Source organism: Pristiophorus japonicus, unplaced genomic scaffold, assembly GCF_044704955.1.
Source record: "Pristiophorus japonicus isolate sPriJap1 unplaced genomic scaffold, sPriJap1.hap1 HAP1_SCAFFOLD_1131, whole genome shotgun sequence".
Lineage (NCBI taxonomy): Eukaryota > Metazoa > Chordata > Chondrichthyes > Pristiophoridae > Pristiophorus > Pristiophorus japonicus.
The window spans coordinates 35887-59570 of NW_027250790.1; the positions used below are offsets into that span (position 1 = coordinate 35887).

Consider the following 23684-nt stretch of genomic DNA (forward strand, 5'->3'; position numbering starts at 1 on the left):
AACTTTAATTCTCAGTGGAAAAATCGGAGCTGCAATACAAAATGCAACGCGGCTCAAGGACCAAGAATTGCTTGCAGGATGAAAGGGAGGCACTGGTTACTGTGATTGAGGGTAGATGGCACGAGCTGACATCAGCAGAGGTCACATAAAAGTTTCACCAAAAGAAATTAACAAAATAAATGAAGAAACGCTGGAACCAACTTGCAGAAGATTACTATGCAATGGTGACCACCCCGAGGTCTGGAGGCCAGTGCAAAAAGTGGAAGGACCTTGGTCAAGTAGTTAGGGCAAGTAAGATTTTCATTTATTCAATGGAATTGCAATTGTAAATGTGACCATCTGTATGTTCCACCCAGCAGAAAGACACCCTCTCTAAAAATATATATTTTCATCTTTGCAAAGGAAAGTGGCACACAACAAAAGGGAAAGAACTCAAACAGGAGGAGGCCTGACAAATCTGCACCCACTGACACACTTGGAAGAGAGGGTCGCTGCTTTGATGGGTCCTGCCTGGAGAAAAGCAACCACCACTGCACAAGCTGGGCCCATACTCGAGCGAGAGGGCAAGTCCTGCAAATTCCACAGTCTGGCTTTGCTAAATATTAAATACTGCGCGGGCTAGCTATGCTTCGGTTCCTGGGGATGTCTCTGTCAGCTACGCTTCGGTTGATGCAATGTGCCATCATTCATCGTGGTCCTTCAAATGAGCCTGCTGCCTGCACTGTGTGAGCCTACTCATGTCACCCACCCTGCCCCCTCCTCTGTTGCTAACCATTTGTCTGTTCTGTTATATTTTGTAGAACTTGAGACCAACCCTGACGAGGCTGAAGCTGATGCAGAAAAAGATTCAGATGCAGACAAGCCTGAAGAGGAGAACATCTTCCAATCCCACCTTCCAGACCAAGAGCATTGGGGTGAGGGGGGGAGGGGGAGGTGATAGATGAAGCCCACACTGTTGTACTCTCTCTGGAGGTGGTGCAGGTGCCGTCCATTGAAATGCCAGGCCCTTTCCTGAGTGGTACGAGTGTTGGGATATTCCATGGTTTCTCACATTCCGAGGCTGGCAATTCCAGTTGGATGCAGCGAGGCACACCCAGGGCCCCACCTTCCGAGACTGAGGGTCCCAGTGGGATGCAGCGAGGCACACCCAGGGCCCCACTGCCCCAGGCTGCGTATCCCAGTGGGAGGCAAACCCAGGGTGAGGAGGGGAAGGAGAACTCTACAGCGCTCTCCTGAGGTGCAGGATTCAACAGATGTGGTTCAGATGATGGCAATGAGCGCAGAGAGCACTGACCTTACACGATCACTCCTGGACACCGTCAGTGGGGTGAGTGATGAGGTATCTGGACTGTCAGGAGAAGTAACAACACTCTCACGAGAAATGGGAACACTGTCCGGCAACATGAGGGAGGGAATGTCGGAGTTAGCTGCTGCAATAAGGGAACACGCCCAGACCCACCCCCCAAATCAAGAAGTGCGCATTACCAGAGATGTTAGAAAGAAGCAGCTTGGTACCAACCCAAGAAACACTGTGCCACCACCTGCGGGCAGGGGTGGAGTCACCAAGACCATGCACAGCGGGCGGTCTTAGAATAAGGTGGAGCAGAGATGGGTGCAGCCTTTCTTTGCTGCTGCTGTTATTATTGTTGTAACCGCTCAAATTAAAAGTTTGTTGCAAGTTATGTAAATTTACAAGTTTAAAAGTTTGTAAGTAATCTTAACTGAAAACTTTAAAGTTTGATACAAGAATATTTTTATTAAAAAGTTAAGTACAAACAAATGTTTGTTAAACTTTTGAATAAAATCTATTTTAAATTATAACAATCATTTCCATTATTTGTTCCATTAACACAACACAACATTACGGAACAGGTTAAATAGTAAACATGGTCCATGTGGAATAGATAGATAGACATAGAAAATAGGTGCAGGAGTAGGTTATTCGGCCCTTCGAGCCTGCACTGCCATTCAATGAGTTCATGGCTGAACATGCAACCTCAGTAGCCCATTCCTGCTTTCTCGCCATACCCCTTGATCCCCCTAGTAGTAAGGACTATATCTAACTCCTTTTTGAATTGGCCTCAACAACTTTCTGTGGTAGAGAATTCCACAGGTTCACCACTCTCTGGGTGAAGAAGTTTCTCCTCATCTCGGTCCTAAATGGCTTACCCCTTATCCTTAGACTGTGGCCCCTGGCTCTGGACTTCCTCAACATTGAGAACATTCTTCCTGCATCTAACCTGTCTAAACCCGTCAGAATTTTAAACGTTTCTATGAGATCCCTCTCATTCTTCTGAACTCCAGTGAATACAAGCCCAGTTGATCCAGTCTTTCTTGATAGGTCAGTCCCGCCATCCCGTGAATCAGTCTGGTGAACCTTTGCTGCAATCCCTCAATAGCAAGAATGTCCTTCCTCAAGTTAGGAGACCAAAACTGTATACAATACTCCAGGTGTGGCCTCACCAAGGCCCTGTACAACTGTAGCAATACCTCCCTGCCCCTGTACTCAAATCCCCTCGCTATGAAGGCCAACATGCCATTTGCTTTCTTAACCGCCTGCTGTACCTGCATGCCAACCTTCAATGACTGATGTACCATGACACCCAGGTCTCGTTGCACCTCCCCTTTTCCTAATCTGTCACCATTCAGATAATAGTCTGTCTCTCTGTTTTTATCACCAAAGTGGATAACCTCACATTTATCCACATTATACGTCATCTGCCATGCATTTGCCCACTCACCTAACCTATCCAAGTCACTCTGCAGCCTCATAGCATCCTCCTCGCAGCTCACACTGCCACCCAACTTAGTGTCATCCGCAAATTTGGAGATACTACATTTAATCCCCTCGTCCAAATCATTAATGTACAATGTAAACAGCTGGGGCCCCAGCACAGAACCTTGCGGTACCCCACTAGTCACTGCCTGCCATTCTGAAAAGTACCCATTTACTCCTACTCTTTGCTTCCTGTCTGACAATCAGTTCTCAATCTATGTCAGCACACTACCCCCAATCCCATGTGCTTTAACTTTGCACAATAATCTCTTGTGTGGGATCTTGTCGAAAGCCTTCTGAAAGTCCAAATATACCACATCAACTGGTTCTCCCTTGTCCACTCTACTGGAAATATCCTCAAAAAATTCCAGAAGATTTGTCAAGCATGATTTCCCTTTCACAAATCCATGCGGACTTGGACCTATCATGTCACCTCTTTCCAAATGCGCTGCTATGACATCCTTAATAATTGATTCCATCATTTTACTCACTACTGATGTCAGGCTGACTGGAATAGTTGCCGCTGAGCTTTCAGGCAGCAAAGCGATCACGGATGAGCTGCTGGCGCAAGGCTCGAGCAATCGTTAAAGGGGCACGATGGCCCGCCCTCCAGGTTCAGGTAGTTGCATGGCTTCCTCGTCGTCGTCCTCGGCATCTGCATCTTTCACATCATTATCATCAGCCACTCTCACCTCAGGTGGGTCTTCTACTACCAGCTGCTGCTGCCTCATGATGGCTAAGTTGTGCAGCATGCAGCACACAACAGTGAACTGACCGACAATCTCAAGGAAGTATTGCAAGTAGCCTCCGGAATGGTCCAGGCATTGGAAACGCTGTTTCAAGATGTCAATTGTCCTCTTTGTAATGATGCACGTCGTAATGTGCGACACGTTGCATTCCCGGTCAGCTTCCGTCTGGGTTACGCATAGGGGCGTCATGCGCCAGGTGGCGAGGCCGTAACCTTTGTCTCCCAGTAGCCAGCTCTGCCCTTCAGGCTGCTGCTGAAACATGGCAGATATAGCGCTCTTGCGTAGGATGAACGCATCATGGGTGCTCCCAGGGTATCGCGCATCAACTGACATGGTGCGATGCATGTCGTCACACATGAGCTGCACATTCATGGAGTGGAAGCCTTTTCTGGTCCTGTACATCTCAGAATCCTCCAAAAGGTGCTCACAAGGCGATGTGGGTAATCAATGCAGGCCTGTACCTTTGGGAAGCCAACAATCCTGGAGAAGCCCACAACCCTTTCATGCATTGCCTGGGCAGTCATGGGAAACTTTATGTCGTCATTCCTCCAGGCATATAGTGCAGCAGTCACCTGTCGAATGCAGATGTGTTGCATGTTGAGAAATGGTGCACACATCCCCAGTTGTAGCCTGGAATGATCCAGACCTTCACTTCAACTGACAAAGCAGTCCCCGACGCTTCGATTGCAGGTCTGCTTTTACTAACTCACAGATCTCGGTTACAACTTCTTTGTGGAAACGCAGCCTGTTCTCACAGTCTGCATCACTCAGGTGCAGGTATGAATGCCTGTCTCGATATACCCGATGTGGGTAAAGCCTCCTGCCCATCATCCTACGTGCTCCGAGGTTCCTCATGCAATGACGTCAAATCAATCGTCTCCTCATCATCATGTAGAAGTATCGCACGAGGTATGGCATTGTAAGTATTGCCCCCGTGATTAAATTGTACCTTTGTAAGCAGCTCAAAACAGCAGGACAAGCTTCTTTGTTCTCTCTCCCCAAGGTCGATGCCCTAGTATGGACCACACCCAGGTCTGCGCATGCGCAATAGGCTTGCTTAGAACGGGAAGCTAGGCATTCAAATGCGGACATTTGGGGCAACAAAGTCGAATGCAATTCTTTAGTTTTTGATTTTTTTTCCAAAGTACCACCCCACCACCAATTGAACATCTCTGCATCGGGCTCAAGGGTAGGCCGGCAGAATTGCTCCCTCGCCCGAACATGGGCTCGGCAAACACACTGCCACCCCACCCTCCCCCACCCCCGACTTCTTTTGATGCTGCTGTATAGTGTAAGGGTTCTCATCCCTTCAATTTAGCTTCCACACCACCCGCCCCCCTTGGGCTTCTTTTGATGCCGAGCCCGTATGTCCAGGCGAGGGACCGATTCTGCCGGCCGACGCACCGACCCTCGAGCCTAGTTTGGAGACGTTGGGTGGTGGCGTGGCACTTTGTAAAAAATCCAAATTTAAATAATTACATTAGACTTCCATTTTCCGCGTTTTAAGTTTGAAAAAAATTCAGCTTCATGATGCATATTTTTTGCCTTCTTGACTCCCTCCAAAACTTCACTCAAAAACAATGGCGTCTTTCTTCGCCAATTTTTTAATGTGCATGGTTTTTCTTAAGAGCCCAGAAGGTTTTTTGGGAGTGGTCACATACGCCGTCCGAGGAAAAATGTAAGTTGGCCAAACTTGCATTAATGTGAAAAAACTGGCGCAGACGTCAAGTTACACCCATTAAGATGCAAAAAAACCCCTAAAAACATCATAACTGAGTTACGCTAGCGCACAATCTTTGGGGAAGCTTGGATATTTTAACTTCGGCCAAAAAAAACAGCGCACACAAAAAAACGGCGCAGTTAACTGGGGAAAATTGAGCCCATTACCTGTACAACATGGCAAGCCACCCGCATATTTAACACCTTTAATCTATTTTACCAAGTCAGCATGCAATGCAAAAGAACGCAATCTGAAACCACTGCAACCAATAGCTGTTCAGAGATTCTCTGCATTAAATAGCAATTGATAAAATAACAACTGTAATTTCTGAGTCCTGAAGAGGAAGGTTACAAAGCGAGAGGCCAACCCTTGTACTTCCAAGCTTACGACTGGACCAGCTCCAACACAATCTCAAGACCAACGTCAAGTCACCAGTTAGCTGATCACAGCTTAAAAGATGCTTCCTGCACACATGACTGGCCCGTCTCTTCGGAACATTTGCCTTTCAAGATGCTCCCTAGACTTTCATTTATGCGATGCCTCATCTCATGTCTCAAAGCACTTTATATCCAACAAATGACTTTCAAAGTGCAGTGCCTTTTATGTCAACAATAATACTCAGTTTATTTATCTTTGACCGACACATAATACTCCCAGTCCTCCACTTTCTGACTCTGCCTCTCCGACAGTGTAGCGCTCCCTCAGTACTGCCTCTCCGACAGTGCAGCGCTCCCTCAGTACTGGCACTGGGAGTGTCAGCCAGGATTATGTGCTCAAGCCTCTGGAGTGAGGCTTGAGCCCATAATCTTCTGACTCGGAGGCGAGATCGTTCCCCACTGAACCATGGCTCAGTCTTGAACACTGGCATCATATATTCTATAAATATATTAAGAGTAAGTGGATAACTAAAGAAAGGGTAGGGTCTATTAGAGACCATGAGGGTCTTTGTGTGGGGGTGGAAGATGTTGGTATGGTTCTTAATGAATACTTTGCGTCTATTTTCACAAAGGAAAGGGACAATGCAGATACTGCTATCAAGGAGGAGTGTGAAATTCTGGATGAAATAAATATAGAGAGAGGAGGTATTAAGGGGTTTAGCAGCTTTGAAAATAGATAAGTTCCCAGGCCCGGATGAAATGCATCCTAGGCTGTTGGGCGAAGTAAAAGAGGAAATAACAGAGGCCTTGACTATCATTTTTCAGTCCTCTTTCAATTTGGGAATGGTGTTGGAGGACTGCTAATGTGGTACCCTTTAAGGAGAGCGAAAGGGATAGGCCAAGTAATTACAGGCCTGTCAGCCTAACCTCAGTGGTGGGAAAATTATTGGAAAATACCCTGAAAGACAGGATAAATCTACATTTGGAAAGACAAGGATTAATTAGGGACAATCAGCATGGATTTGTTAAGGGAAAATCGTGTTTGACTAACTTGATTACATTTTTTGAGGAGGTAACCAGGAGGATCGACGAGGGTAGCGCGTTCGATGTAGTGTATATGGACTTTATCAAAGTTTTTGATAAGGTCCCACATGGCAGACTGGTCACGGAGGTTAAAGCCCATGGGATCCAGGGCAAAGTGGCAAGTTAGATCCAAAATTGGCTTAGAGGTAGGAAGCAAAGGGTAACGGTTGATGGATGTTTTTGTGACTAGAAGGATGTTTCCAGTGGGGTTCCACAGGGCTCAGCACTGGGTCCCTTGCTTTTTGTGATATATATATATATATCAATGATCTAGATTTGAATACAGGGAGTATGATTAAGTCGTTTGCAGATGACACTAAAATTGGTTGTGTGGTTGATAATAAAGAGGAAAGTCATGGACTGCAGGAGGATATTAATCTACTGGTCAGGTGGGCAGAGCAGTGGCAAATGGAATTTAATTCAGAGAAGTGAGAGGTGATGCACTTTGGGAGGGCTAATAAAGGGTATACACATTAAGTGGTAGGCCACTTAAAAGGGTGGATGAACAAAGGGACCTTGGAGTGCTTATCCGCTGATCCTTGAAAGTAGTAGGCCAGGTGGATAAGGTGGTTAACAAGACATATGGGATGCTTGCCTTTATTGGCCGAGGCACAGAATACAAGAGCAGGGAAGTTATGCTTAAATTGTAGAATACTTTGGTTATGCCACAGCTGGAGTACTGCGTGCAGTTCTGGTCGCCGTTTTATCATAGGTGGTCTCTCAAAATGAGGATAATTTGCTTCCACGCCAAAAAAGGTGAGTTCACAAGTGTTTCAATGAAGGACCCGAACTACATCCTCAAGGGTGGAAGATGCCTGTGTGTGGATTTTTTTAACGTGTGATGGCCGTTGCACACCAGCCACCACACGGGCTTGACAGAGTTAGGTCTTGGTCCAGTGGCAAGGATTATCCAAGACGACTGGAGACCAGCTCTGATCCACGGACCTAGTGCGCACACATATCGCAGTGTGGGCTGGCCCGTGCTGCCCTTGGGCCCCTGGTCCCGAACTCACGCCTCTCCTGGGCCCCGATCACGTCCCTCCACAGTCTTTCGTCACTCCTGCTGTATCTGCCTATGCTCCAATCACTGACCGGGACCTTGATGACGTCACTCTTTGTTGCCGTCGCCCTCCTGCACCAGCTCGTGCTGCTCCCTGAAGGAGTCTCCATGCTGCTCCCGGGCCACCGCTCGCTGCTCCTTTTATGGCCCCGACCTGCCGCTGGTGTTCTCACGCAGGTCGGGGCCTCCACACTGTATTATAGGAAGGACCTGATTGCACTAGAGAGGGTGCAGAGGAGATTTACTTGGATGCTGCCTGGAATGGAGAATCTTAGTTATGAGGATTGATTGGATAGGCTGGGTTTGTTCTCATTGGAACAGAGGAGGTTGAGAGGAGACTGCATTGAGGTGTACAAAATTTTGAGGGGCCTGGATATAGTGGATAGCAAGGGCCTATTTCCCTTGGTGGAGGGGTCAATTACGAGGGGGGCATAGGTTTAAGGTGGTTGGTGGAAGGTTCAGAGGTGAATTCGAGGGGAGGCTTCTTCACGCAGAAGGTTGTGGGGGGGTTCTAGAACTCACTGCCTGGAAGGGTGGTGGATGCAGAAACCCTCACCACATTTAAAAGGTGCTTGGATGGGCACTTGAAGTGCCGTAACCTGCAGGGTAACAGACCTAGAGCTGGTAATTGGGATTAGACTGGATAACCTCGTTGGCTGGCACAGATACGATGGTAAGTACTGCAGGGAATCAAATACGGCCAAGGTGATCTCCTGGACTAGTTTCAATCGCCCGGATGGGTGGGAGAGGAATTTTCCCAGATTTTTTTCTCCCTAAATTGGCCTGGGTTTTTAAATCTGTTTTTTGCCTCTCCCAGGAGATCACATGGCTCCGGTTGGGGTGAAGTGTAAAATGTTTCGATGCAAGGGGTGTCGCAGTTGTGTGGGGTGGACTGGTTGGGCTGGGTGCTCTTTACCTTTCCGCCATTGTTCATTGTTCAAAGGTTTATATGTAACCTTCAGGGCTGCTGACGGAATGCCGAGCGGCTCGTCAGCCAGCGCAGACACGATGGGCCAAAATGCCCTCCTTCTGCACTGTAAATTTCTATGTTTCTATATTCATTCACTGCTAAAGACTGCCCATAATTGTCATCTTAATAAAGTAACACTTCATTTCTATAGTGCTTTTAATAGATGGGAATCTAATCTGTATATTACGATGGGGGAGGTGTTTATTTAGCTGCTGCTCCTGTAGCCCAACAGGACTTTAGCTCTTTGGCCTGCCCGCTTCCAGAACAGTTCTGAGCTCACCGGTTGTTAAATCTATAACACTCACAGTCTTACTTTGTGGGATCAGCCAACATCACTGTGTGAAATGGTGAGATTACAAACAGTGAAGTATCCATTTAAATAACAATCCTTTGGGAATCTTCAAAAATAAACCATGGATTACTCAGTGTCCAAACGTTACTGCCTCAACCAGCACCACCTCGGGGCTGTTTATGGGGCATTGCTGGCACAGAATGACTGCCCTGTTTGTCTACATAACAGTGGTCACCACACTTCAACCGGGGAATGAAGGACTGTGTGAAGCTCAGAGACCATAGTTGAACCATCATCATAGGCAGCCCCTCGAACGAGGATGACTTACTTCCACGAGAGTTCACAGATGTTTCAATGAAGGACCCGATGTTCCAGTCCTGAACTCCAGTTGATGCCTGTGCGTGGATTTTTTTAACGTGTGGTGACTGTTGCACATCAGCCACCACACGGGCTTGACAGAGCTAGGCCTTTATCTAGTGGCAAGGGTTAACCCAAGGCGACTGGAGACCTGCTCTGCTGCACGGACCCAGTGAGCACACATATCGCAGTGTGGGCAGGTCCGTGCTGCCCCTGGGCCCTCGGCTCTTCTGGCCCCCGTACCCTCATTCGCCGCCCCACCACCACAATCCAAAACTAATCACACACTCCCGCTCTCTTTTATGGCCTGTATATCTTCCTCTGCTTCAAATATTTAGCCAATATTCATGGAATGGTCTCTGCCTCAACCACTCATTGTGGCAAAGCAATCCAACAACCCTGAAGAAATTTCTATCTAATTTCTCTCCTCACTCTCTCAGCGACGAATATTAAATTGATGCTCCCCCCCCACCGTTGATTTCCTAACCAGAGAAAATCTTCCTCCCCATTCATCCCTCAACTGAAAATCCTCTCAGTACCTCAGGTCTCTCCTCCTTCAGATTCCCATCTATTAAAAGAAATGGACGACGTGTTATTTTATTATGACAATTGTGGACAGTCTTTAGCAGTGAATGAATATGATGCCAGTGTTCAAGACTGAGCCATGGCTCAGTGGGTAGCAACCTCACCTCTGAGTCAGAAGGTTGTGAGCTCAAGCCTCACTCCAGGGGCTTGAGCACATAATCCTGGCCGACACTCCCAGTGCCAGCACTGAGGGAGCGCCGCACTGTCGGAGGGGCAGCACTGAGGGAGCGCCGCACTGTCGGAGGGGCAGCACTGAGGGAGCGCCGCACTGTCGGAGGGGCAGCACTGAGGGAGCGCCGCACTGTCGGAGGGCCGTCATTCAGATGAGACTTTGCACCAGAGGTCTGCCCCCTCAGGTGAATGTAAAAGATCTCATGGCACTATTTCGAAGAGGAGCAGGGGAGGTCTCCCCGTGGCGTCCTGGCCAATAACTATCCTTCAACCAACATCACTAAAAACAGATTATCTGATCATTATCACATTGCTGTTTGTTCATGAATTGGCTGTTACATTTCCTCCGTTACAAGTGACTACACTTCAAAACATACTGTAAAGCACTTTGGGACTTCCTGAAGTTGTGCAAGCCACTGTGTAATGCAAGTTCTTATCTTTCAAATGAGATGCCAACAGCATGAGGAGACTGGAGTTCTCCTCACTGGTGCCTCTGTGAGGAACTGTAAGTTGGAACAGGATTCTCATGAATAAATTTGAGATGAAGAGGCAAGGCCCAGCCAGGAATAAACAAATACTCTTTCTCGCACCCAGCCCCCGTTTGATGCAAACGTTGCAATTTCCACCCTGCTGCAGCTGACAGAGAAAAGCAGCAGCAAGCAGTGAGCTCCAAGAGGAAGGAAGTGGCTGGCAACTGCAGCAAAGTACAACTATGACTTTCAGGAGGAACTGGCCCGAGCACAGTGTCACAGCCGGGGGCAAGCGAATCAACGGAAATGTCCGTGCAACACTCGCCCACCCCAGCAGGACCTGAACACCAACGGGGGAGGTGGGGAAGAGGGAAAAGGGAATGACACAGGAGTGAGGTGGCCAGACATTAACGCAGGATGGGGGGGGCGGGAAAGAAAGAGATACAGGACAGGGGACGTGAGAGGAGAGATAGGGGATGAGATGGGGGGTTGAAGATATGGGTTTGGGGTGGGGGGAGGGGCGGAGGATACAGGACGGAAGGGCAGGATACGGGACGGGGGGGCGGAGGGGAGAGAGAGAATAAAGAAAGACTTGCATTTATATAGCGCCTTTCACAATCACCAGACGTCTCAAAGCGCTTTACAGTCAATGAAGTACTTTATTTTGGAGTGTAGCCACTGTCGTAATGTGGGAAACGTGGCAGCCAATTTGCACACAGCAAGCTCCCATAAACAGCAATGTGATAATGACCAGATAATCTGTTTTTGTTATGTTGATTGAGGGATAAATATTGCCCAAGATAGCGGGATAACTCCCCTGCTCTTCTTTGAAATAATGCGGTGGGATCTTTTACGTCCACCTGAAAAAGCAGATGGGGCCTCGGTTTAACGTCTCATCTGAACAACAGCACCTCCGACAGTGCAGCACTGCACTGGAGTGTCAGCCGAGGTTTATGTGCTCAAGTTCCTGGAGACTTGAACCCACAACCTTCTGACTCAGAGGCAAGAATGCTACCCACTGAGTCACAGCTAACACTACATCACAGAATGGAAGGATACATGTTCAATTTTTGCCATGTGTGGGTGGGAGATGCTGAATGGAGCCAAGACACTACTGCCTGCTATGAAAGAAGGGAGATTGGATGAAGGGACATCCAAGGGAGGGGGGATACGCGATAGGAAACGTGCAGTTTTGTTTCCATATTTACAAAAGGGTATACTTGCTTTGGAGGCAATTCAGAAAAGGTTCACTAGGTTGATTCCGGGATGAGGGGGTTGACTTTGAGGAAAGGTCGAGTAGGTTGGGCCTCTACTCATTGGAATTCAGAAGAATGAGAGGTGATCTTATCGAAACGTATAAGATTATGAGGGGCTTGATAAGAGAGGATGTTTCCACTGATGGGGAAGACTAGAACTAGAGGGCATGATCTTAGAATAAGGGGCCACCCATTTAAAACAGAGATGAGGAGAAATTTCTTCTCTGAGGGTTGTAAATCTGTGAAATTTGCTGCCTCAGAGAGCTGTGGAAGCTGGGACATTGAATAAATTTAAGACAGAAATAGACAGTTTCTTGAACAATAAGAGGGTAAGGGGTTATGGGGAGCGGGCAGGGAAGTGGAACTGAGTCCGTGATCAGATCAGCCATGATCTTATTGAATGGCGGAGCAGGCTCGAGGGGCCGTATGGCTTATTCCTATTTCTTATGTTCTTATAGGAAATGGGGATACACAAGAGCATAAGAAATAGGAGTAGGCTTTTTGGCCCCGGGAGCCTGCGGTACCATTCAATAAGATCATGGCTGATCGGAACTGGAGGGCGGGGGAAGAGAAGGGGATAAGGCCAGAGTGGGGGAGGGGACAGGCCCAGGGAGGGGCCGGGGTGGGGACAGGCCCAGGGAGGGGCCGGGGTGGGGACAGGCCCAGGGAGGGTGGGGTCTCTACACCGATCCAGGCCCCGGAGCTGTCCCTCCTGTCGGCTGACACCAGGGCTTTATTGCCCGGGTACTCACCGCTCGGCCCGGGAGCCGCGGCACCGTGTTCTTGTATTTCGAGGCTCGGAAGCGGTTCATGGTCCCGGTCTGACAGCCGCTCTGCCAGCGATTGTGCCGCCTGGTGAGGGGCGGGACTCGGGGAGCGGTTGGAACAGCCTGCGGCCCGCTCTATTACTGCGGGTGAGGGGGGGGGAGGAGCCTCTTCAGCGCGGTACACCCCCGCGCCGAGTGCGCAGTCCCGCTACGGCACCGCCCGTCAATCACATAAACCACGCCCACTGCTGGGCAGCGCACGATTACAGAGAAATGAAGGGGGATCCAGAGAATGCTCGGTAACCCCTCACCGCGGGGGAAGCATAGTACAGCCCACCGGCGTCCGCGGAGCAACTGGCGACAGGGAGGGGCCTGAGAGTGAGTGGGCGGGGCCCGAGAGTGAGGGGTGGGGCCTGGATGAGTGGGAGGGGCCTGAGTGAGTGGGTCCTGTCTCTCTTCCGCAGTTACAGTCGCGCCAGGGTATCCCTGGAGATGGAGCACGTGGTGTCCACCGGTAAGCTCACAGCCTTCCGCGAGAGGTGGGCGCTGGAGGGACTGGAGTGCATTATTTCAACCGGGAGCAGAATTTTAATTTGATTTGACAAAGGTTCCCTCAAAAAAAAGGGGCACTTGAATGAAAGTTTCTACTAAAATAGTTGTGTAAAAGGGCCTGTGAGTGAATGGGAGGGGCCTGAGTGAGTGGGGCCTGTGAGTGTGTAGGAGGGATCTGGGAATAAGTGGGAGGGATCTGGGAATGAGAGGGCAGGGTCTGTGAATGAGTGGGAGGGACCTGGGAGTGAATGGGAGGGATCTGGGAGTAAGTGGGGAGGCTGGGCATTAGTGGAAGGGGCCTGGGAGTACAGAGCACTGCATAACTACAAATTTCAGTCTCAAATCCCGCTCTACTCAGGCTGCATACCAACAACTATTTGCATTTATATATCCCCTTTAATGTAGTAAAAAGGCCAAGGGCATAATTAGAAAGGATTTGACAACGAGCCCTCTGTCAGGTACCTCTGACGGTGCAGCACTCACTCAGTGTGAGGCTGGATTAGGTGCTCTCTGGAGTGGGGCTTGAACCCACAGCCTTCTGAAGCAGAGGCAAGAGTGCTACAGTGGAGAGGTCCCTGCCATGCCCCAGCTGCTGGCTGCCCCTTTGCAGATGACTTTGGCCACCACTAAAGGCCATCAAGGTGCTCTCAAGTTTCTGTGAATCACAAGCGAGACCTTCCTGTCAATTGGAGCCCAAGGTTTTCGGAACTGTCCCGCCCAGTCAACCATCCTGTTTTCCCATCTCCTATATAACAATTACACAAATAAAATGATAAAAAAGCATACAATTTTTTTTATGCCCATATGATTTTTCTCCTGTATTTCTCACAACAGTGTCTAAGAGATTAATTTTTAATTTCTGGCGACCTCAAGACAATCCTGGGTTGGTTGCTAAGCCTGGCATCTGCAGTATTTAACTTTTTGCTGTAAGGTAAGCTTGGTAAGGACAAGTTAGAACCAGACCCAATGACAAAAGATTAAAGTTCTCAAGGCAGTGAGAAACAGACAGCTGGCGTTGCCGATGGGCTTAAATTCCTTCCTCCATTCACAAATATCCACCCAGATCAGTCAAAAAACAAACAGAAGATGAGAAATGATTGACTGTTGTGCTGTATGAGCTCGTGTGGACAGTCGCTACCAGAGAAGCCATAATGATTGAACAGCGAGGACATAAAGAGAATGGTACCAGGGATTGAGGGGCTTTAGTTATGTGGAGATGCTAGATAAGCTGGGGTTATTCTCCTTCAGGCAGAGAAGGTTAAAGGAAGATTTTAATAGAAGTGTTCAAAATCTGAGGCTGAACCAAACTGTACGCAACCTCTGCATCCTATTTGACCCCAAGCTGAGCTTCCGACCCCACATCCGCTCCTTCACCAATAGACCGTTGGCCGAAGCCTGTTTTGTTGACTAAATTTTTTGTACCGTAGTCTCTGTGTAGGAAGTACCTAGAACCATGCTGAATATGTTAAACCTATGTATCTGAAGCAAAAACCAAATGTTCCCAGGTCTGAAAATGGAATGTTACCGAGAAATGGCCAAAAACAAAGAAAAACATAAAAATAGTTGCTATGGACTTTCTTTTCCCTAGCAACGGTGACATATCAGTGCTCCTGCTAAATTTTAAGTATGAATAGTGTAATAATTGATAAAAAGAAGTATCACTCTGGACATCTGAGGTCTGGACACATCTTATGGTGAAGTTATAAATAAATTGAAGTTTTGTTTTCCTATCCGTTGCTCAGAAAGAAATCTACCATAGCAACCATTTATTTCATACACACTTATTGACATTCCAGACGGACACCCGCTCTCATTTGTCAACCATATCATTATAATAAATATTATAATAATAAAAGTAATAGTAATTTTTTTTTAAAAGAAAGAAGTACTGAAAAAACAAAATAGATCTGAAAAAAGGCTAGAGGCTGAAGAGGAATGCATATCATCAGAATCCAGGGTATCTGCTTCCTCAGCCCTAGAAATCTCGGGCAAAGATGCAACATTCTCACAACCTACACACGAGCAGATGTTGTTGCAAGGTAACTTGTTGAGAAGACTAGCACCTTCCTTGTGTACACTGGATCTTTTTGCATGAACAATGTGCGAGCTCCGTTACACTGACTGGTGCTGGAGGAAAGGTCATCCAGTCTGTGACAAGTACATCATCTTCAAGTTTCCACCCATGGTCCTTTGGAGATGGGATTTCCGGCATGTTATCAAGACATCACTTGTGAATTGCAGACTGATAATTGGCATGCTTGTACAGTGAATCTTTATTTGGTGGCAAGCACTTCTCGGCATTACCTCCGATCTTGAACATTTGACATCTGGCCTGGTTCACATCTCTGCATCCACTCTGCCCGTAGAGTTCCCAAGTGTCTGCCTCTAGTTCTTCACAAAGGGATTGCGAAACAGCAAACGAGGTCCCTAAATTCTCAAATTTCAAACTGTGCTCTTTGCTGGCGCTCTGGACTTTCGCTAATTTCATCTTCCCCATTCCATACAGGGAACTCACTGAATAACATCCTGAAAAACAGTGAAATCCTATGAGAGCAGCACATACATCTTTCCCAAAGTGATCAAAGATGCAATGAGCATCTATTGAGCCAGAGCAGCCTGGGTCTGCAATCAGATCTTAAATCCAATCCTGTGATGGGAACTTGGCTCCAGGATCCATGCTAGTATCCATGTCTGCCTCGGTCTCACTTGTGCTTGTTTCTGAAAGCAAATCTCTGACTGCCACCTCAACAACTTCTTTGTTGCAAGATCTTCTACAAAAATAAAATCACTCTCATTACTGTGTGATGATCTGACAAATTTCAGGAAAGGATAAGATTCTTGCATTCTACGTTTAAGATTATACATTTTATAAGAAGAAGCATTGATACCCTCTTTCTCAAAAACGCATTTCTTAAACTATTCAGCTTTGTCATTCTAAGAACTTCATGGTTCTTTGCAATTCTGCCCTCGATCACTGTCTCACAGAAGTGCTTATATCCTGTCTGGTACAGCTTGCCTTCTGGAGGATCTTCCTGCTCCTTTCTGGTCAGAAAGCTGGTGTAGCTCTGGTAGCAGCTAAGATGATGCCTTGCTACCAGGGACAGATTAAGGGTGCCTTGGGCTCTGGGCTATACCCTTGCCATGGGGCCCCTTACTCCCATTCACGTCCTTCAGTAAATGACATTAGTGAGCTAAGTCACAGGGCATTATACTGAGTATGCATCAGGTCAAGGTCAGGTCTACATAGAATCATAGAAATTTACAGCACAAAAGGAGGCCATTTCGGCCCATCGTGTCCGCCCTGGCTGACCAAGAGCTATCCAGCTTAATCCCACTTTCCAGCGTAGCCCTGTAGGTTACGGCACTTTAAGTGCACATCCATGTATTTTTTTAATGTGGTGAGGCTTTCTGCCTCTATTACCCTTTCAGGCAGTGAGTTCCAGACCCCCACCACCATCTAGGTGAAGAAATTTCCCCTCATATCTCCTCTAAACCTCCCTCCAATTACTTTAAATCTATGCCCCCTGGTTGTTGACCCCTCTGCCAAGGGAAACAGGTCCTTTCTATCCACTCTATTTAGGCCCCTCATAATTTTATACAACTCAATCAGGTCTCCCCTCTGTTCCAAAGAAAACATACCCAGCATCTCCAATCTTTCCTCGTGGCCAAAATTCTCCAGTCCAAGCAACATTCTTGTAAATCTCTGCACCTTTTCCAGTGCAATCACATCTTTCCTGTAATGTGGTGACCAGAACTGCACACAATATTCCAGCTAACTAGTGTTTTATACAGTTCAAGCATAACTTCCTTGCTCTTGTATTCCATGCCTCGACTAATAAAGGCAAGTAGTCCATATGCCTTCTTAACCACCTTATTTACCTGGCCTGCTACCTTCAGGGATCTGTGGACTTGCACTCCAAGGTCCCTTTATTCCTCTACACTTCTCAGTGTCCTGCCATTTAATGTGTATTCCCTTGCCTTGTTAGCCCTCCCAAAATGCATTATCTCACACTTCCCCGGATTGAATTCCATTTTCCACTATCCTGCCCACCTGACCAGTACATCGATATCTTCCTGCAGTCCACAGCTTTCTTTTTCATTATCAACCAGACAGCCTATTTTAATGTCATCTTCAAACTTCTTAATCATACCCCCAACATTCAAGTCCAGGTCACTGATATATACCACAAAAAACAAGGGAACCAGCACTGAGCCCTGCGGAACCCCACTGGATACAACCTTCTGGTCACAAAAACACAAATCAACCATTACCCTTTGCTTCCTGCCTCTAAGCCAATTTTGGATCCAACTTGCCACTTTGCCCTGGATCCTATGGGCTATTACTTTCACGACCAGTCTGCCATGTGGAAATTTATCAAAAGCTTTGCTAAAATCCATACACACTATATCATGCGCACTACCCTCATCAACCCTCCTTGTTACCTCCTCGAAAAATTCAATCAAATTAATCAGACACGACCTTCTCTTAACAAATCCATGCTGACTGTCCTTGATTAATCCATGTCTTTCTGAATGAAGATTTATCCTGTCTCTCGGGATATTTTCCAATAATTTTCCCACCGGCTGACTGGCCTGTAATTACTCGGTCTATCCCTTTCTCCCTTTTTAAACAAAGGTACAACATTAGCAGTCCTCCAGTCCTCTGGAAACACACCAGCAGCCAAAGAGGATTGGAAAATGATGGTCAGAGCCTCTGCTATTTCCTCTTTTGCTTCTCTTAACAGCCTGGGATACATTTCATCCGGGCCTGGGGATTTATCCGCTTTCAAAGTTGCTAAGCTCCTCAATACGTCCTCTCTCACTATGTTTATCTCATCTAATATTTCACACTCTTCCTCCTTCATTGCAAAGTCTGCATCGCCCTCATGTTCTCATTGATACTATGACAACATTCATTCCATATTTTATTATGTTTCCAAACAATCAAACTGATACCTTGACAGATATAAGATAGAGGAAACAAGGGTTAGTAAGTAGTAATCAAGGAGGTCTTCCTGTGCTAAATGGTATATACTTCAATGCAAGGAGTATAGTGAATAAGACGGATGAGCTGAGAGCACAGGTAGACACTTGGGAGTATGACATTATGGCCATTACAGAGACATGGCTGAAAGAGGAGCAGGTTTGGCAGCTCAATATTCCTGGTTACAGGATTTTTAAACAAGACAGAGGAGGGTAAAAAAGTGGGGTCGCGGTATTGATTAAAGAAACTATTACAGCTGTGAGGAGGGATGATATGTTAGAGGGATCATCAAATGAGGCCATATGGGTCAAACTGAAAAATAAAAAAGGAGTGATCATACTGCTGGGCATGCATTATAGACCCCCAAACAGTGGGAGGAAGATAGAAGAACAAATATATAGGCAATTTTCTGTGAATTCCAAAAACTATAGGGTAGTAATAGTAGGGGATTTCAACTATCCTAATATTGATTGGGACAAATATTGTGTGAAGGGTATAGAGTATGCGGAATTCTTAAAATGCATTCAAGAGAACTATTTTAGTCAGTATGTAACAAGCCCAACACAGGATGGGGCGGTTTTGGATTTAGTTTTGGCGAATAAAGATGGGCAGGTTGAGGAGGTATCAGTGGGAGCCAGTGCCAGTGACCATAATTCAGTCAGATTCAAGGTAGTTATAGATAAGGACAAGGATAGACCAGGAATAAAAGTCTCAAATTGGGGGAAAGCTAACTTTGCTAAGCGATTTGGCCATAGTGAACTGGAAACAGCTCCTTGTAGGAAAGTGAGAGGCATTCAAGGAGGAGATCCGGAGAGCTCAGGCCAAACATGTGCCTTTAAAGAAAAAGGGTGGGAATAACAATTCTAGAGCCCCCTGGATGTCTAGGGACTTACAGGGGAGGATAAAGAAAAAAAAGGAAATTTATATCACATACTGATGGTTAAATACTGTAGCATCTCTGGAGGAATATAGAAAGTTTAGAGGTAAAATTAAAAAAGGATATTTAGGGCCCGAAATTGGTGGACATACTGCCCGTGGCCGACATACTGCTCAAAATCGTGAAATTTATCAAAAAATACCTACACACCGCCCACATACCGCCCGACGGAAAATTCATCAGTGACATACCGCGGGATGCACACTGCCGACATACCGTCCAAAATCGCAAAATTCATCACTTACCACCGACATACCGTCGATCCTGCAGACCGTCCTGGAAAAGGTGGTTTTAAGTCGATCTTCTGTCGGTGGTATGCATCTTTATCTGTAAAACATTTTTTTAGCTCTCATCCCCAGTCTCTCTCACCCCCTAGTCTCTTCCCCTCCCCCCAGTGATCTCCCCCCACCGCCAAGCAGCGATCTCCCCCGAGCAGCAATATCCCCCCAAGCAGCGATCTCACTCCACATCAGTGATCTCACTCCACAGGTTATCTCCCCCCACAGCAGCGATCCCCACCCCACATACTTGCACAGAGCTCTCAGGCCAGCAGTCTCTGTGGATTCTCGTCTGTGCTTCTCGGGGGGGGGGGGGGGAGGGGGGGTTGGCAGAGCTTTGCAGCAGCATGCGCGTGCGCACAACTCGGGGGCCGAAGATTCCCGGTGAAAAGGACTCACCAGCTGTATACCGCCGGCTGCACTCCGCTCGGCATACCGCCGAGAAAAAAGTGACAAAAATCGCACACACTCCGTACCAGCGGTACCCGAGAAATGGGCAGACCATCGGTTTTGACCAATTTCAGTCCCTAGGAATGCTAAGAAAGAGCATGATAAATTCTTGGCAAGTAAAATTAAGGAAAACCCAAAGATGTTCTATAAATATATTAAGAGCAAGAGGATAACTAAAGAAAGGGTAGGGCCTATTAGAGACCATGAGGGTAATCTCTATGTGGAAGGTGTTGGTATGGTTCTTATTGAATACTTTGCATCTGTTTTCACAAAGGAAAGGGGCAATGCAGATACTGCTATCGAGGAGGAGTGTGATATTCTAGATGAAATAAACATAATGAGAGAGGAGGTATTCAGGGGTTCAGCAGCTTTGAAATGGATAAGTCCCCAGGCCCGGATGAAATGCATCCCAGGCTGTTGAGCAAAGTTAAAGAGGAAAAAGCAGAGGCCTTGACCATCATTTTCCAGTCCTCTTTTGATTTGGGCATGGTGCCAGAGAACTACTAATGTCGTACCCTTGTTTAAGAAGGGAAAAAGGGATAGACCGAGTCAGCCTAACCTCAGTGGTGGGAAAATTATTGGAAAAAATCCTGAAGGACAGGATAAGTCTACATTTAGAAAGGTAAGGATTAATTAGGGTCAGTCAGCATGGATTTGTTAAAGGAAGATCGTGTTTGACTAACCTGATTGAGTTTTTTGAGGAGGTAACCAGGAGGGTCGATGAGGGTAGTGCAAAAGATGTAGTGTATATGGACTTTAGCAAAGTTTTTGATAAGGTCCCACATGGCAGACTGGTCACGAAGGTAAAAGCCCATGGGATCCAGGGCAAAGTGGCAAGTTGGATCCAAAATTGGCTTAGAGGTAGGAAGCAAAGAGTAATGGTTGATGGATATTTTTGTGACTGGAGGGATGTTTCCAGTGGGGTTCCGCTAGGCTCAGTACTGGGTCCCTTGCTTTTTGTGGTATACATCAATGATCTAGATTTGAATATAGGGGGTATGATTAAGAAGTTTGCAGATGACACTAAAATTGGCTGTGTGGTTGATAATGAAGAGGAAAGTCATGGACTGCAGGAGGATATCAATCTACTGGTCCATGGGCAGAACAGTGGCAAATGGAATTTAATTCGGAGAAGTGTGAGGTAATGCACTTGGGGAGGACTAATAAGGAAAGGGTATACACATTAAACGGTAGGTCACTTCGAAGTGTAGATGAATAAAGGGATCTTGGAGTGCTTGTCCACAGATGATCCCTGAAAGTAGCAGGCCAGGTGGATAAGGTGATTAAGAAGGCATACGGAATGCTTGCCTTTATTGGCTGAGGCATAGAGTACAAGAGCAGGGAGGTTATGTTTAAATTGTATAATACTCTGGTTAGGTCACAGCTGGAATACTGCGTGCAGTTCTGGTCACCGTATTATAGGAAGGATGTGATTGCACTGGAGAGGGTGCAGAGGAGATTTACGAGGTTGCTGCCTGCAATGGAGAATCTTAGTGATTGGATAGGCTGGGTTTGTTCTTTTTGGAACAGAAGAGGCTGAGAGGAGACCTCATTGAGGTGTATAACATTTTGAGGGGCCTGGACATAGTGGATAGCAAGGGCCTATTTCCCTTGGTGGAGCGGTCAATTACGAGGGGGCATAGCTTTAAGGTGGTTGGTGGAAGGTTCAGAGGGGATTTGAGGGGAAGCTTCTTCATGCAGAGAGTTGTGGGGGTTTGGAACTCACTGCCTGGAAGGGTGGTAGAGGCAGTAACTCTCACCACATTTAAAAGGTGCTTGGATGGGTACTTGAAGTGCCGTAACCTGCAGGGTTACGGACCTAGAGCTGGTAAGTGGGTTTAGATTGGATAACCTCTTGTTGGCTGGCGCAGATACGATGGTAAGTACTGCAGGGAATCGAATACGGCCAGAGTGATCTCCTGGACTAGTTTCAATCACCTGGATGGGTCGGAGAAGAATTTTCCCAGATTTTTTTTTTCCTCAATTGGCCTGGGCTTTTAATCTGTTTTTTGCCTCTCCCAAAGGATCGCATGGCTCCGGTTGGGGTGGAGTGTAAAATGTGGCAATGCATGGGAATTTTTTTGGAAGACCATCATTTGTCATTTGCATTTGTCATTTTCTCCACAGAGGCAACTACAAGTATAACATTAAATTGGTCTTTTCCTAGATTTTTGTCAGCTAATCATTTCGTCAATGATTTTCGAGAAGTCATGTCTGTTATGTCTATAATGTACTTATGAATGATTCCACGAGGCAATGTGTTGTACTCACACTGCAGTGATCTTGGTCCTTTATTCCAAACTCTAAAGTGCTGTACAAGCATGATGTGCAGCCTTTTATACAGGGCCCTGCCACCAGGGCAGGAAACCCCTGGTCTTCACCAGTTGCACCCTCTAGTGGTGCCAGCATGTAAACCTTATTGATAGTACATCAGGTAAACAAGTCTCCATCTTATGCAATCATGCAGTGACTATACATAAAGTACATCCATAGTCTGCATATATAACATCACTCTCCCTCAAGTTCTTTGTGCCAATTACCTTTGCACTATGTGCTCTGGCTTAGCTCTCCCCAGACTTAAGTGCCAATAGCCCTTGCACCTTGGCTGTGCTTTGGCTTGGCTCTCTCCCTGTTAACCCCCAAATCCTTTTGCCACAAAGTTGGGTAGTGGTTATCAGATTGGATGGTTCAATGATGCGGTGGATGTTCCAGTGGCTTCTGGGTGTGATCCATGTGTGTGTCCATGGCTACATACATCCTGCCCCCACCCCCCCACAGCGAGATCATGCAGCTGGCCTGTTACATTAACATACAGGATCAGACATAGTGCAAATACAAAGAAAGGAAAAAAAAAATTTTTTTTTCAGTTTGTATCGTGACACCTAGGTTTAGTGACTTATATTTGTAGTGTTTTATGGTCGTGCGCCAGGATTGGGTAGATTGCATTCATGGTATAGTCATGGTAAGTACTGAGGTAGCAGTACAGGTATGCGAGGACGCTAGTTCCAGAGCAACCGGACGGGCAATCCTAGTCATGTGATGGCGGCGATGCGTCCCCTGCTAGCAGGGTGGGCTTGGTTCTCTCACCGAGCCAGGACTCGGGGTCCTTGCCATTGCCTAGTGGCGGGCAGAGCCACAGATGTGTATGGCCTCCCTGTCCTCCTTTGAGGGCTGCAGAGTCTTCTGCCTGCTCTCTAACGGTGTTGGGAACCTGGCTGTTCCAGGTCCCATTTGGGGAACTCGTTGGTTCTGACCTTTCGCTCCCAGACATGGCCGAGGTAGCGACTGGGTCTGGGGGCTGCGCTGTCTCCACCCGGGTGGTGGGCGACAACGACCGACTGTGCGTATTTGCGCTGTTTTCATTTCCAGGTCCGTGGCGAATAGTGCCATTGGGTGCCTGCAGCATGGGATAGACCTGGGGCAGGGTATCAGGATCAGTGCCTTCACCCTCCTGAGGTCGCTGACCCATAACTCATGGGAACACCTGGAGCAGGGCATCAGGATCAGCGCCTTTACCCTCCTGAATTCGCTCGCTTGCTACTCTTGGGGACACTCTATTCCTGACATCTCGCAACAACATTTTCTTCTTTACATTAGGACTGATACCGACATCTCGCGACAACATTTTGTTCTTTACAGTACCGACATCTCGCAACAACATTTTGTTCACAATCTTAATCGGTTCGTTACATTGACTGCCATGCATACAATGTCTCTTTAAGTTCAGTTGGTTGCAGGTCTCCTGTAAGAGAACCCTGCTGGCTTTACCCCAATCAAATCCTTTGTTGGAAACCACGTGTTGGTCCCTCAGCATTGCACCTCGTGGTCTGGCCGCAGCCATCTTTTTTTT

At 47.1% G+C, this 23684-nt stretch overlaps 1 protein-coding gene across 1 annotated transcript in view; it reads right to left on the reverse strand.

Annotated features, from left to right (window-relative positions):
• LOC139241811 (coronin-7-like) overlaps positions 1-12830 on the reverse strand; it is a gene marked incomplete at its 3' end in the record, with an annotated part of 39887 nt that extends 27057 nt beyond the window's left edge. Inside the window, exon 1 of the mRNA XM_070870089.1 lies at positions 12619-12830. Within this exon, the coding sequence (XP_070726190.1) occupies positions 12619-12678 (60 nt within the window). The remainder of the gene's footprint in view (positions 1-12618) is intronic.
• Between the last annotated feature and the right edge of the window lie 10854 nt (positions 12831-23684).